This window comes from Chlorocebus sabaeus, chromosome 17 (assembly GCF_047675955.1).
Source record: "Chlorocebus sabaeus isolate Y175 chromosome 17, mChlSab1.0.hap1, whole genome shotgun sequence".
Lineage (NCBI taxonomy): Eukaryota > Metazoa > Chordata > Mammalia > Primates > Cercopithecidae > Chlorocebus > Chlorocebus sabaeus.
The window spans coordinates 32,180,211-32,195,564 of NC_132920.1; the positions used below are offsets into that span (position 1 = coordinate 32,180,211).

At 53.0% G+C, this 15,354-nt stretch overlaps 1 protein-coding gene across 1 annotated transcript in view; it reads right to left on the reverse strand.

Moving 5' to 3' along the window:
* TNXB (tenascin XB) overlaps positions 1-15,354 on the reverse strand; it is a 69,657-nt gene that overhangs the window by 24,287 nt on the left and 30,016 nt on the right. The window contains 9 exon segments of the mRNA XM_073005892.1: positions 392-688; positions 3,264-3,587; positions 3,996-4,313; positions 4,427-4,741; positions 5,158-5,466; positions 5,732-6,019; positions 7,633-7,941; positions 9,304-9,609; positions 14,589-14,921. Of these exon segments, the coding sequence (XP_072861993.1) occupies positions 392-688; positions 3,264-3,587; positions 3,996-4,313; positions 4,427-4,741; positions 5,158-5,466; positions 5,732-6,019; positions 7,633-7,941; positions 9,304-9,609; positions 14,589-14,921 (2,799 nt within the window).

Here is a 15,354-nt window from a genome sequence, read left to right on the forward strand (position 1 = left end):
GGCTGGTCTCGAACTCCTGACCTCAGGTGATCTGCCCCCTTCAGCCTCCCAAAGTGCTGGGATTACAGGCGTGAGTCACCGTGCCCAGACAGGTTATGTGATTCTCCTGAGGTCACACAGCTCAAATGGGCTGAGGCTATGGTCAACCCCAGGTGTACCTCAGTCTGTATTATTTTCCTGGTCCCCCACCTTTTTGAGAACCCAAAAAGCCCATGTGTAAAGGGTAGAAGACCTGGGGCAATACCAAAGGCTTGGAGTGAAGGCACCAGCAGAACCATTCCCAGGAGCTTGGGAGGCTCACGGAAAGTAAAATAAAGCCACCAGATACTGACAATAAAGGGGAAACTGAGTCTAGTTCAGGGCAGGGCCCAGTGCCCTACTGCACACTCACCAGTTAAACCAACAGCAGACACAGGGCCCATGCGCTGGCCACCATGGAAGCCATACAGGTTCATCTTATACTTGTGGTCTGGCTCCAGGCCCGAGATGGTGACCTGGTCCTCGTGTCCCGGCACCCGCACTGCCTTGGGCTGCCCGTCCCCATTCTTGTACTGGACCAAGAAATGGTCAAACTGGCCCTCGGGGACTGTCCAGGACAGGCTGAGGGAGTCGGGGGTGGCGTCTCTCACTGTCATCTCCCCTAGGCGCGGCTTCACAAGAGGAGCATCAGGGGACTCCTCTTTGGGGGCTGGGAAGAGATAGAAACAGAATCTTTTCTGTTGCTGGAAGGAGCTGTTGAGGCCCCAGCTGCTTGAACTCAGGTCAGAAGGTGGGCCCAGTCTGGGCCTACCTGAAGATCGATTTCTGATTATAATCATTACAGTCTTTTGTGGCTTCCTTATGGTCCCTCAAACATGTCAGGCGGCCTCCTACCTCAGCACTTTTGCAGTGACTGTTCCCTCCGCCTAAATGTTCTTTCCCCAGATATCTTCATGGCTCATCCCCACCCTTCCTTTAAGTCTTTGTTCAAAAGCCGCCTTCTTCTAGGCCTTCCCTGACCGCTCTACTGAACATTTCAGTTTTCTCAATTGCAATGTATCCTCCTTCTATAGACCTAATTTCAGCAACGAATTGGAAAACAATAGTTGTGAGACACTCGGGAGACTGTAGCACTACCTGGATACGTGATATCAAAGTATGATTGTTCATTTATCAAGGTATGCTAATTGTATTGTGGAATTTTATTATTTATTTATTTATTTATTTATTGACACAGAGTCTCGCTCTGTCACCCAGGCCAGAGTGCAGTGGCGCGATCTTGGCTCACTGCAACCTCCACCTCCTGGGTTCAAGCAATTTCTTGTGCCTCAACCCCCCCAAATAGCTGGGACTATAGGCACGTGCCATCACGCTCTGCCTTTTTGTATTTTTTTTTTTTTCTTTTTTAGTAGAGATGGGGTTTCACCATGTTGGTCAGGCTGGTCTCAGACTCTTTACCTCAAGTGATCCACCTGCCTTGGCCGCCCAAAGTGCTGGGATCAGGCGTGAACCACCTCACCTGGCTGTATTGTGGATTTTTTAAAAATAATTTTTCAAAAAGAGATATACCTTTAAATATTTAGTGATGAAAGGATAGGGTGTCTGTGGTTCGTTTTAAAATATTGCAGTAGTATAACCATACAATGCAATACTGTTTGGCAATAAAAAGCAATGTAGTGACTGAGAGCAGGTGGCTCATGCCTGTTATCCCAGCACTTTGTAAGGCCCAAGCAGGAGGATTCCTTGAAGCCAGGAGTTTGATATCAGCCTGAGTAACACTGTGAGACCCCATCTCTATAAAAAAATTTTAAAAATTAGATGAGTGTGGTGGCAAGCACCTGTGGTCCCAGCTACTTGAGGGGCTGAGATGGCTTGAGCCCAGGATTTTGGGGCTGCAGTGAGCTATGATCATGCCACTGCACTGTAGCCTGGGCAATAGAGTGAGAATTTGTCTAAAAAAAAAAAAAATCAATCAATCAATCAATCAATCAATAGCAATGTAGTAAATGTAGTACTTCTACATGCTACATCGATGAACCTCAAAAACATTATGCTCAGTGAAAGAAGCCAGACACAAAAGGATACATATTGTGTGATTCCATTTATACGAAATTCCTGAAAAAGCAATCTACAGAGAAAAAATTAGATTAGTTATAAACTAGGGCTGAGATAGAAATGGGTCTGGACCCAAGATTTCTTTTGGGGGTGATGGAAAAGTTCTAAAATTAGATTGTGGTGATGGCTGCACAAGTAGGTAAAGATACTAAAATCAGTAAGCTGTACACTTAAAACAAGTGTATTTTATGCCACATGAATTATATCTCAATGAAGGTGTTAATAAAGAAAACATTCAGGCCGGGTGTGGCGGCTCACGCCTGGAATCCCATCACTTTGGCTGAGGTGGGAGGATCACTTGAGCCCAGGAGTTCGAGACTGGACTGGGCAACATGGCTAAACCCTATCTCTACAAAAAACACAAAAAATTAGCTGGGCATGATGGAGTGTGCTTGTAGTCCCAGCTATTTGGGAGGCTGAAGTGGGAGGATCCCTTAAGCCCGGGAGGTTGAGGCTGCAGTGCAGTGAATTGTCACTGTGCCAGTAGACTCCAGCCTGGGTGACAGAATGAGACCTTGTCAAAAGAAAGGAAGAAAGAAGGAAAGAAGGAGAGAGAGAGAGAGAGAGAGAGAGAGAGAAAGAAAGAAAGAAAGAAAGAAAGAAAGAAAGAAAGAAAGAAAGAAAGAAAGAAAGAAAGAAAGAAAGAAAGAAAGAAAAGAAAGAAAGAAAGAAAGAAAGAAAACATTCTAGTGATTCTACTGGAGGAAATGAGTGGGGCAGAGACGAGTCAGACTGACCAGAAGTTGATATTTGATTGAAGGAGGGTGGCAGGGTGATGGGTACCTGAGGTCTTGGTACTATTCTTTCTATTTATACATTTGAAATTTTATTTAACAAATACTTATTAATTTAATTAATTTGTATTTCAAAAATGTGTTCCAATCCCACAAAAAGAGTTCTCTATAGAGCTCCAAGGAAAAGCAGAGCCACAAACCAGCCAGTAAATCACCTCCTGAGAGGCCTCAGTCCCCAGGAGCCTCTCCTACATGGCTCTGACACTTCTCCTGGATTTGCTCTCTCTGTCCCCAGATCACACCCATCCTGAGGCTTTAGCGAACAGGGTGCATTATAGGTTTGAGGTCTTGGGATCCTGGGTCCCTAGTGGAAGAGATGCTGGAGGCTGCACTTTCCTAAGACCCAACCCAGAGGGCTCTGCAGCTCACACTCACCCGTGATGCCCACAGCAGACACCGGGCCCACGCGCCGCCCCTCGTGGAGGCCGTACAGGTGCATCTTGTACTTGTGCCCAGGCTCCAGGCCCCCTACAGTGACCTCGCTCTCCTCGCCCCCAGCACGCACCACCTGGGGCCGCCCGTCCCTGTCCTTGTACTGCACGGTGAAGGAGTCGAAGCGGCCCTGGGGGACGGTCCAGGAGAGGCTCAGCGAGTCAGGGGAGGATCCTGTCACTGTCAGCTCCCCCAGGAGTGGCTCCTCAGGGGGCTCCGGGGCCTCCGTGCTGGGTTCTGTGGGGCTGGGGGTCTCTTCCTCTGCAGCTGAGAAAAAAAGGACACAGAGAGAGTGAGGCAGGGTCCCTGGGGGATGTCCTTGGGACTTGGGGAAAAGGAGGGAGAAGCCAAGGTTATGACTGGGGGACCTGAGGTCATTTCACAGAAGCCCATTCTTGGGGCTGGGTGGTCCTGATCAGCTGACACATGACAAGTTCCAGGGTCAACTGTGGGGGACCTGGGACAACCACCAGCACAGCAAAGCTCCTGACGGCCCCTCCCTGCTCAGGAGGAACCAGGGGTCAACCTCACAGGAAGGCCCAAGCCCCAGCCCCAGCCACAAGCAAGTCTATGGTGCCGACCAGACCCCTGTCACATTCCCCACCAGTCATCACCAAAGAGCAAGAGGGTGGCCCTCCCACAGCACCCACCCTGTGGCTCCCACTGTTCACTCACCCGTCACCCCGATTGCAGACACAGGGCCCATGCGCTGGCCACCGTGGAAACCGTACAGATTCATCTTGTATTTGTGGTCTGGCTCCAGGCCCGAGACGGTGACCCCGTCCTCATGCCCCGGCACCCGCACAGCCTTGGGCCGCCCGTCTCCGTTCCTGTACTGGACCAGGAAGTGGTCAAACTGGCCCTCAGGAACTGTCCAGGACAGGCTGAGGGAGTCGGGGGTGGCGTCTGTCACGGTCAGCTCCCCCAGGCGAGGCGTGATGGGGGGCTCGGGGGTTGCGGTGGGAGGTTCCGAAGGCTCCTCCTCCTCCGGGACTGGACAGAGACATGGAAAGAGAGGACTGAGGTGGGCAGGGTATCTGCGGGACTCTGCTCTATTCTGGACTCTTCCACCATCTGAAAGGAGGCACAGTGGGCAGAGTTCTCACCTGTCAGGGCCTGGACATGGACAGGACCCACAGGCTTCCCATCGCGGAAACCATACAGGGTCACCAGGTATCTGTGGTCGGATTCCAGGCCGGAGAGGGTGATGTCATTCCGGTCGCCTCCTGCACGGACCGTTTGGAGTTGCCCTTCTCTATCTGTGTGCTGGATTTCGAAGGAGTCAAATTCTCCCTCAGTCACCATCCAGGAGAGATGCAGGCTGTGCGGCGTGGCCTCCTCCACTGTCAGCTCCCCGAGGCGGGGCTCAGGCGCCGGAGGGGTCGGGGCCGTGGTCTCAGTTTCCGTGTCTTCCCTGCGGGCTGGTTCACAGAGACAGGTAGAGACAGATGGCTGGTCTGTTGCTGCACCCAGACTCTCAGGAGAAGTGAGGGAGGAGAGGGAGTGAGGGCAAGCAATCAACAATCGAAAGACCAGCTTTTGCTGCACATGGGTGAATTTCAAAAGCATTGTGCTACGTGCAATAAACGAAACACAAGAGACTGCGTATTGTGATTCCATTACACGGAAAGCCAAAATGCTGTCTCCAGAATGACTGAAAGCAGACAGTGGTTGCTGGAGGCTGGGGCTGGGGCAATGGACTCTAAAGCGGCACAAAGAAACTTTCTGGATCAATGGAAATGATATAAAATGGGAAGTTCAGAGATCTTATGGCTCAGTCAGACTTGGAGAGCCAGGCAGGAAGGAGGCACAGGTGTTCCAGCTGCCGCACACTCACCAGTTATGGCGACAGCTGAGATGGGGCCCACACGCTTGCCGCTGTGCAGGCCGTAGAGCAGCAGCTTGTACCTGTGGGCGGGGTCCAGGCCTGGCACGCTGACCTCCCTGAGGCTGCCCTCCACGGGCACCACCTGGGGCTGCCCGTCCCTGTCCTTGTACTGGACGACAAAGGAGTCAAATTGGCCCTCAGGGACTGTCCAGGAGAGGCCCACGGAGTTCTGGGTCACGCTGGTCACCTGCAGCTCCTCCCCCAGACGGGGTTTTGGGGGACGCTTTGTTCCAGTATCGTCCATAGCACTCCGGGCCTCTGAGATGGAGACACGGAGAGGAAACGGCTGAGCTGTTTCTGGAAGCCTGGGTGACCTCGAAGGGCAGGATCGAGAGGTCTGGAGACAGGGCTTTGCGTGGTTGAGTCCTGCTGGGCTGTGCTAGGGGCTTGTGCAGGGACGTGGGGAGCTGGATCTGAGCCGAGTGGCTGGGGCCAAATAATGGTAATGGCAGCCACCACAAGTGATCATCTGCTGCTTGGCCTGAGGGGAGCAGAGCAGGGACCTGCAGGGAATGCCCCTCACCCGTGGTGCCGTCGGCAGTGAGGGGGCCATGGCGCTTCTTGCCCAGGAGGCCATAGAGGAGGAATCTGTACTTGCGGCCGGCGTCCAGAGGGGCGATGGTGACAGAGCGCTCGTGGCCCTCCACGGGCACCACCTGGGGCCCGTCTTTGTCCTTGAACTGGACCACAAAAGAGTCGAACTGGCCCTCAGGGACCGTCCAGGAGAGGTGCAGTGAGTCTGGGGTGGGGTCTGTCACCCACAGCTCCCCAAGGCGAGGTGGGGCCCCTGGGCTGGCATCACCTCGGGCAGCTGATGGAGAGGAAAGGTTCTTGTGTTTATTTTTTCCAGAACGACTCCTTGACTGCCTCCCTCTGGGGCTGGAAAAACCCAGAACTGCCCAAATGCTCAGTGCTTCCCCAAAATATTTCCATCACCTCCCATCCTCACCACCATCTCCATCTGGTCCACGCCTCTCTCCCCTTGACCCAAGTTGGGAGGGTCACTTGTCCTGAGTCACCTCCGGGAAAAGAGATTCCCTAGCTCCCTGCCTCGTCTTACTCCCCTTTCTGTCCAGCCTCTCTCCACCTCTCACAGACTGCTTCCCCAGCACCCAGCAGGGTGCAGCTGCTTGCAGACTGGGTCTCTATCTCCTCTTACCCAGGAGCACATGACTTGGCTGGCCCCTGAGGAAAGGAGTGATTTGGCCAGCCCCGAAGAGCACAGGATCCCTGATGGGGGCAGACAGCAGGTGGGGGAGGCAGGATGATATGACACAGGTAGCTCTCACTCCTTCTCCTTTCCCTTTCTTATTCTCACTGGCTGGCCCGGGAGAACTAAGGCTCCCATGGGACCTGGTGAAGAAGCGTGGGCTGCCTGTGAGAATGTTGAGGGGGATGAAGCTGGGGAGCTCAGGCAGGGAAGGGATCTAGTGTCTGCCTGAGGAGCCATCCCAGGGCTTGAGAAGGAGCTGGCCTGCTGCCTTCCTGGACGGTGAGGATGCTGACGACATTGTTATTGCAAGTTTTCTGGCAACAGAGAGCCCCCAGGGGCAGGGGAGGGCCTGGACTGAACCCTCGGAAAGGGGCACAGCTGGGCTGGGCTCCTCTGGTTCCCAATTTCTGAGGCTCCAGAAGGAGGGCAGAGAAGGAAGGACAGCCTCTGTAGGAGGCACATATGGGCCCAGACAGGCCTGAGCTAGGAGGGTGAGAACCTGGGTGAGAGTCGTAGGGGAGACAGCAAAGACTCTCAGGAGGTGATGGATTCGCAAGGCAGGAAGGGCTCCTGGCTCTCCTCGCCCCTTCTCCCAGCACCCCCAGGCTCCCACATCTACCCTGCAGGAAGAGGCCTGCAGGGGCTTCCCTCATCCAACAACAGTGGAAATTACAAGAAGAGAGGCAGAGTCAGCAGCGGAGAGCAGACCCAGGAACTAGACCTAGACCTAGTCTCCTGGTCCTCATCTGCTTTGTGGCTTTTCTTTCTTTCTTTCTTTCTTTCTTTTTTTTTTTTTTTTTTGGTCTTTTTTGAGACAGAGTCTCGCTCTATCACCTAGGCTGGAGTGCAGTGGCACGATCTTGGTTCACTGTAGACTCCACCTCCCGGGTTCAAGTGATTCTTGTGTCTCAGACTCCCGAGTAGCTGGAATTACTAGCGCCCGTCACCACACCCAGCTAATTTTTGTCTTTTCAGTAGAGACACGGTTTTGCCACGTTGGCCAGGCTGGTCTCGAACTCCTGACCTCAAGTGATCCACCTGCCTCGACCTCCCAAAGTGCTGGGATTACAGGCGTGAGTCACCATACTAGCACCATGTGGCTTTTCAAATGAGACAGAGCAGGTGGACAAAGGCAAGACTCAGTAGAGGGAGGGAAGAGAAGGGTGGGAAGGCTGTGGCCTCAGGCTCAGCTGTGTGGGGGCCCCTCTCACCCGTCTTTGCCTCCACAGAGACTGGGCTGCGTCGTTTCCCATCCTGGATCCCAAAGAGCAGGAACTTGTACTTGCGGGAGGGTTCCAAGCCAGGGATGGTGACCTCCCGCTGGTCTGCAGCCACAGGCACCACCTGCGGCTGCCCGTCCCTGTCCTTGTACTGAACCACAAAGGAGTCGAATTCACCCTCAGGGACTGTCCACGAGAGGCCCACAGAGTCAGGGGTTACATCCGTCACTGTCAGCTCCCCTAGGCGTGGCTCCAGGGGAGGCTCGGAGGCCTCCGTGGCTGGGGCTGGTGGGAGGGGAGCTGGGATTTGGGAAGACAAAGAACATGGTTGAGATCTCTGAGGGGAGAACCCCTGGGTTTTGAGGGCCTCAAGGGGGCTGTGAACTGAGATGGGGAATAGTTACACCTTTATTTCCAGACCTCTAACTGAAATGCAGCATTTCTTTCAAAAACTAATATAGAAAACCAACCAGAGTAGAATTATTGTGACTTTGTTACCAATAGAAACCACGGATGTTTTCACGTCACCTTAGAGTTATTGCAGAAACTTTAAAATACCTTTTATATCCATCACTGCTTCTAAATTTTGTAGTTTAGTAAACACATCACCAAGTCCTGTTATTTAATGAGCTAGTCAATAAGTTCAAGTATTACTAAATCATAAATTTGGATTTTTAAGAAATATTTTGGGCCAGGTGCAGTGGCTCACGCCTGGCACTTTGGTATGCCGAGGTGGGCGGATCACCTGAGGTCAGGAATTTGAGACCAGCCTGGCTGACATGGTGAAATCCTGTCTCTACTAAAAATACAAAAAATTAACTGGGTGTGGTGGTGCATGCCTGTAATCCCAGTTACTCGGGAGGCTGAGGCAGGAGAATTGCTTGAACCCAGGAAGTGGAGGTTGCAGTGAGTTGAGATCGCGCCATTGCACTCCAGCCTGGGTGACAAGAGCGAAACTCCGTCTCAAAAATAAAAAAGAAATATTTTGATAACTGTCTATGAATATAATTTGTTTCCTTTATAATCCTATACATTTTATTTTACAGATTTAAAAACACTGCCTTGAGGCGGGGTAGGGGTTTCACCAGATGCCACAGCACAAAAGTTGTGGAGAACCTGTGCCCAGGAAACCATGAGGGGCAGGAAGGAGCCTGGAGCAAGAGCAAGGGCGGCCTCCTGGAGAGACGAAAACTCGCGTGGGCCAGGATGGAACGCAGTGCAGGAAGGTGGCAGAGGACTCCTGAGAAGGGACTCAGGATATGCAGCACTTCGCCTCAACAAAAAAGGCCAGAAGCGGGAGGTGGCAGCTGTGTCCAAGTCACAGCAGGGTTGTAAAGAGAAGGGGTGGAAACAGCTATGGGCAGTTGGAGAGGGGGAGAGAAAGTCTGTGGCTGGATTTAGGCCGAATGGGAAGAAGACATTCCCCTAGGCCGGGGGCTGAGTGGAGATGGGGAAGGAGCTGGAGGGCTGAGAAGGTTCCAGCCCTGGGAGGAGTAAAGGGGTCAGGGAACAGAAAGACTGGCAGGGTCACCGAGTCAGGGCCTGAGGGGATCCAGCCCCTCAGTGAGGGTGCAGTGGTACCAAGGCAGGGCTGGGAGAAGGGCCATGGAGTGGGGAGCTCTGGATAACCAGAGATGGGGACTGAGTCCCCCCATTACTCACCCGTCATGATGACCACAGACAGGGGGCCCACGCGTTGCCCATCATGTAGTCCATACATGTTCATCTTGTATTTTCTCTCAGGCTCCAGGTTGTAGATCGTGACCTCCCGCTGGTCTGCAGCCACCGGCACCGCCTGAAGCTGCCCATCCTTGTCTTTGTACTGGACCATGAAGGAGTCAAACTGGCCCTCAGGGACTGTCCAGGAGAGGCCCACAGAGTTGGGGGTCACGTCTGTCACTGTCAGCTCTCCTAGGCGTGGCTCCAGAGGGGGCTTGGTGGCTGGAGGGGTCTCTTCTTGTTGTGGGGCTGGGACAGAGATGGTAGGGGGCTGTTAGTAAAGAATCCCCCTTTTCTTAGAGTAATGATGTCTAGTTATTTTTTGCTATTTTTTTTGAGATGGAGTCTCACTGTCACCCAGAGCAGTGGGCAACCTCGGCTCACTGCAGCCTCTGCCTCCCTGGTTCAAGCGATCCTCCTGCCTCAGCCTCCCAAGTAGCTGGGACTACAGGTGTGCGCCACCCTGCCTGGTTAATTGTGTGTGTGTGTGTGTATTTTTAGTGGAGACAGAGTTTTGCCATGTTGGCCAGGCTGGTCTCAAACTCCTGACCTCAGGTGATCCACCTGCCTCAGCCCCCAAAGTGCCGGGATTACAGGTGTGAGCCACCACGCCCAGCGATGTCTGTCGCATTTGTGGAAACTGCAAGATGGTTCTGATGTAAAAGTGCATTGATCTGAACATCTGTCTGGTCAACAGTCCTTCACTAGGTCCCTGCCTGGTGTCTGAGGCTGCACTTGTTGCGGGAGAAGAGTGTCAGCTGTCATTGACACCCTAGGAAAGTGCTGAAATTCCATCTATATGCCAGTGACTCCAGATTTATACTCTCTGTCCAGACCTCCCCTGAATCCCAGACTAGTGTTTGTGCAGTGTCTTCCTTGGAGGCCTACTTGTGTGTCAAACTCAACAAGTGCAAAACTGAGCCTCCAAGCTTCCCGACACCTGCTCCAGCCACAGCCTCCCCACCTCAGTAAGATTACAACTTTTTTTTTTTTTGAGACAGAGTTTCACTCTTGTTGCTCACGCTGGAGTGCAATGGCGTGCTTGTAGGTCACCGTAACCTCCGCCTCCCAGACTCAAGTGATTCTCCTGCCTCAGCCTCCCGAGTAGCTGGGATTACAGGCATGCGCCACCATGTCCAGCTAGTTTTATATTTTCAGTAGAGATGGGGTTTCTCCATGTTAGTCAGGTTGGTCTTGAACTCCCGACCTCAGATGATCCGCCCGCCTCGGCCTCCCAAAGTGCTGGGATTACAGGCGTGAGCCTCCACACCCAGCCAAGATTACAACTTCATTCTTCCAGCTGCTCAGATCAAAACCCCCGGAGTCATCCCCGAATCCTCTTACACTCCACATCCACCCTGTGGGTATGTCCTGTTGTCACTACCTTCAGAGTCTGACCCCTCCTTGCCACCTCCAAGCACCACTGTCTCCTCCTGGATTATCACAACATTCTCCCAGGTCACCGCCTTCTGCCCTCACCCCGCTTTGGTCTGTTGGGTCTGCAGCCAGAAGAATCCTGTTAACACATTAGCCAGAGCTGGTTCCCGCAGTGGCTTCTATCTCACTCAGGGTGAAATCCAAGTCCTGCAGTGGCCTCTAAGGTCCCGTATTCATCTCTTAGATCATTCCCTATTGCCTGCCCTCCTCCAACTCCACCCCAAAACACACTGCATTCCTCACTGTCTGCAGACATCTGGGGCTGCTTTCCACCTGCCAGTCTCTGCATTTGCTCTTCCTTCTGTCTGGGACGCTCTTTCCCCAAATACCTAGGTGGCCGTCCTCTCACCTCCTTCAGGGCTTTCCTCACACACTGCCCTCTCTGCGAGGCCCTCGTTGTCCCCCCACTAGGTTCTGCTTTTCTCCACCACTGATCACTGTCACACCTGGTGCCACTGACATATTTGTGCAGTTTGTTGCCTGTCCCCCTCCACTAGAATGTGAGCCCCTCAGGCAGGAGCTTTGCTTAATTCACTGCTGTGTCCCAGTGCCTGGCACACAGTAGGTACTCCACAAATGTCTGTAAAATAATGAGTGGTCTGCAGGTCTGGGCTCAGGACCTGCAGATCCCCACCACTCCCGCATGAGGAAGCACTCATTAGCCAGTGAACTAGAGGGTGGTCCCAAGAGGCAAAATGGCAGAGAAGGTGACTGGATGGGTGGGGCTCCCAAGAACTTGTTTCTCTGGCTTCCTTGGGAGGACAAGACAAGGCTCCAGGCAAGTGACACCTGCTTGAAACAGGCTGGTGACCAGGCCTCAGGAAGACAGAAAAGAGTCAGGCAGGGGAGGGCCAGTGTGGAGGCAGCTGAGGTGGTGGGAGGGAGCAGAGTGACCACCATGTATTGAACATCTGCTATTTACAGGTACCAGGCTGGGCATTTTCTCTCATTTCATTTGCCTTCTAACCTTACTTGTTCCCGCAGCACCCATTCCCTGCTCCTTTTTGCCCTCTCTGCACTTCTTTCCATGAGGGAATGAAAATGTCCTTCACCGTCAAGCTTTATTGCTGGTGGTTTGGACTAATTGGAAAGGTGCAATTATAATGATTCATGACTCTGGCAGTCCCCATGCTGCATGTGGGACAGTCCTTTTCCAATTTAGAAGTGTGCCTAATGAGCTCCATACACCTCTCCCCCTGATAACTGCATTGTGTGTGCTGCCAGGCACAGCCTCCAGCTTGGCGGACTCCAGCTGCTTCGTCCCTTTGCTGCTCTGATAATGTGCATTGATGGCCATTTCTTTCCTAAAGGGCCTCATCTATTTTATCCAGGATGTGTAAAATACACGTTTCAAAATATCCAGCATTAGAACATGGATATACAGGGATTCCCTCGCGGGAAGGTCTGAGCAAAAGACGAATGAGCTGAGAAGATGCCAGACATGTTACATCACCACCTCTAACCGTGACAGCAAGCTGGGCGGTGCTTACTCCCTCCTGAACATGAGGAAGCTGAGGTTCCAGGAGAGGAGGTAAGTTTTTCAAGATCACACAGCTGGCCGGGCATGGTGCCTCACACCTGTAATCCCAGCACTTTGGGAGGCCGAGGTGGGTGGATCACCTGAGGTCAGAAGTTCGAGAACAGCCTGGCTAACACGGTGAAACCCTGTCTCTATTAAAAATACAAAAATTAGCCGGGTGTGGTGGCACATGCCTGTAAGCCCAGCTACTCAGGGGGCTGAGGCAGGAGGACTGCTTGAATCTGGGAACCAGAGGTTGCAGTGAGCCGAGATCACACCACTGCACTCCAGCCTGGGTGATAAAGCAAGACTCTGTCTGGAAAAAAAAAAAAAAATCATTCAGCTGAGAACAGAGGAAGATAGGAAGGACTCAGTTTGTCAGATTCCCAAACTCCATTTATCTCTACTGCACCGCCTCAGTCAGTGCCTGGCGGAGCCCATCCTTACTCCAGGGACCAGGTACAGGGCCTCACAGAGCCCAGTGTGGGTCCCTGGGACAGAGGGACAGAGGGAGGGTCACTCCAGGAGCAGCCGTGGCAGCATGTCTGGGTCTGGCACCAGCCTCCACCCTACAACCTCAGGCCCCAAGGAGAGTCACTCAGGGTGGTTTTGCCCTCTCCCTCTTCTCAGGGCTGACTGAGGCAAAGAAAATAAATTGAGGGTGGAAGGTTCTGGAAATGAAATCAACCAAGTCATGATGAGGCTGAGCTTGGTGGAATTACAGAAACCATGTTCTGGAAAACTATCTATTTCTCTACTTTTAATTTTTTAATCATTCCCCTTATAGTAAAAGTTATTTTTGAGAAAGGTGTGTCTTTGTTTCTGGGAGCAAAGGGAAAAAAAAGAGATTCCCCTCACTGTGACCAAACCAGGCAGGTCAGCCCGAGGGCCCCAGAGGCACTGCTGCCCACTCAGCCTCTTGGGCTCAGGCCCTGGAGAGGAGGTGCCCAGGCTGGTCCCGTGTGGCGGTGGATGTGGCCCTGTAACCACGCCTGAGAGAGAGGGTGGAAGGGATGTTCTTTGCTGTAAAGTCACTCACTGGATGAGTAGTAAAGAAAGACTTGTGGCCAGGTGCGGTGGCTCACGCCTATAATCCCAACACTTTGGGAGGCCAAGGTGGGTGGATCACTTGAGGTCAGGAGTTTGAGACCAGGCTGGCTGACATGGTAAAACCCCATCTCTATTAAAAATACAAAAATTAACCAGGCATGGTGGTGCATGCCTGTAATCCCAGCTACTCGGGAGGCTGAGGCAGGAGAATCACTTGAACCTGGGAGGCGGAGGTTGGAGTGAGCCAAGACTGCATCACTGCATTCCAACCTGGGCAACAGAGCAAGACTCAGTCTCAAAAAAAAAAAAAAAAAAAAGAAAGAAAGAAAGAAGAAAGAGAAAGCTTTGTGGTCAGGTGTGGTGGCTCACCCCTGTAATACCAGAACTTTAGGAGGCCGAGGTGGGTGGATCACTTGAGGATCTGGAGTTTGAGACCAGTCTGGTCAACATGGTGAACCCCGTCTCTACTAAAAATACAAAAAAGTAACGGGATGTGGTGGCACGCATCTGTAGTCCCAGCTACTTGGGAGGCCGAGGCAGGAGAAACGCTTGAACCTGGGATGCAGAGGTTGCAGTGGGCTGAGATCATGCCACTGCATTCCAGACTGGGCAACAGAGTGAGACTCTGTCTCAAAAAAAAAAAAAAAAAAAAAAGGAAAAGACTAGAAAGAAGAGAAAGCTTGCTTCAAGCTGCACTGATGAAGAGGCCAATGTCTCATGCACATTCTCCCATCTAAGTACTAACCAGACCTGACCCTGCTCAGCTTCTGAGATCAGAGGAGATGATGGGCCACCTTCAGGGTGGTATGGCCTTACAGTCACGTGCGTTCTGACCAAGTAACTGAACCAGCCAAAGGGGACAAAGCAGACCCCAGAGTAAGAATATTTATAACAATTCTCACAGCAGACACTGGCAGCATATTTACTTTTGCCAGGCCCATTCTTGATGCTTTACATCTGTTAACTCACTTAACCCTCACAATAGCTCTGTGAAGTAGATGTCTCCATTTTACGGACAAGGAAACAGGGGCGCAGAAAATTTAAAACTTGCTCAGGGCCATGAAAGCTGGTGGTACCCCAGTCCCCAGTGATATACTCTTTCTAGGTCTTCCCCTGGCAGGTGGCCTCAAGGTTCCACTGGAGCAAGGAGAGCAACTGGCTATAGGGAAGCTGGAAGCCAGCCGTGGGAGGGAACCAAAGCAGGCCCCTGCCCCTCACTCACCTGTCACACCCACGGCAGACACCGGGCCCACGCGCTGTCCCTCATGGAGGCCGTACAGGTGCATCTTGTACTTGTGCCCGGGCTCCAGGCCCCCCACGGTGACCTCACTCTCCTCGCCCCCAACACGCACTGCCTGGGGCCGCCCATCCCTGTCTTTGTACTGCACGGTGAAGGAGTCGAAGCGGCCCTGGGGGACGGTCCAGGAGAGGCTCAGCGAGTCAGGGGAGGATCCTGTCACTGTCAGCTCCCCCAGGAGCGGCTCCTCAGAGGACTCTGGGGCCTCCGTGCCCAGTTCTGTGGGGCTGGGGGTCTCGTCCACATCCTCCTGAGGAGCTGAGAGAAGAGGCAGAGGCATGAAGAGCTGCTGGCTTTGCAGCTGCCCACAGAGGACAGCCATGGAAACGCCCTCACGCTGTGGGCTCAGGGGCTCTGTAGCCTTTGTATTTGCCATTGGGTCACTCACAGATGGAAAGGGCTGAGACAGCCCTTGCCCCATCCTGCTCTGGTGGGTTCTGTGGGGGTGAGGGGTCTCCCTTCGTGTCTGAGAAAGGAGCTGAGATGGGAAGAGAGGAAGCCGCTGAGGGTTCTTCCAAACCACGTTCACTGACAGTGCTGACCTCAGACAGTGAGGAAGGCAGTGAGGCCTCTTCCTACCTGCACCCTCCCCAGGGCACTGTGGCTGCCCCACCCCTCATATGAGGATCTGACCATGGAATGTGCTCCTGCTGTGGCCTCCCCAGGCAGCCCTGCCCCTCCCTCCCCTTTA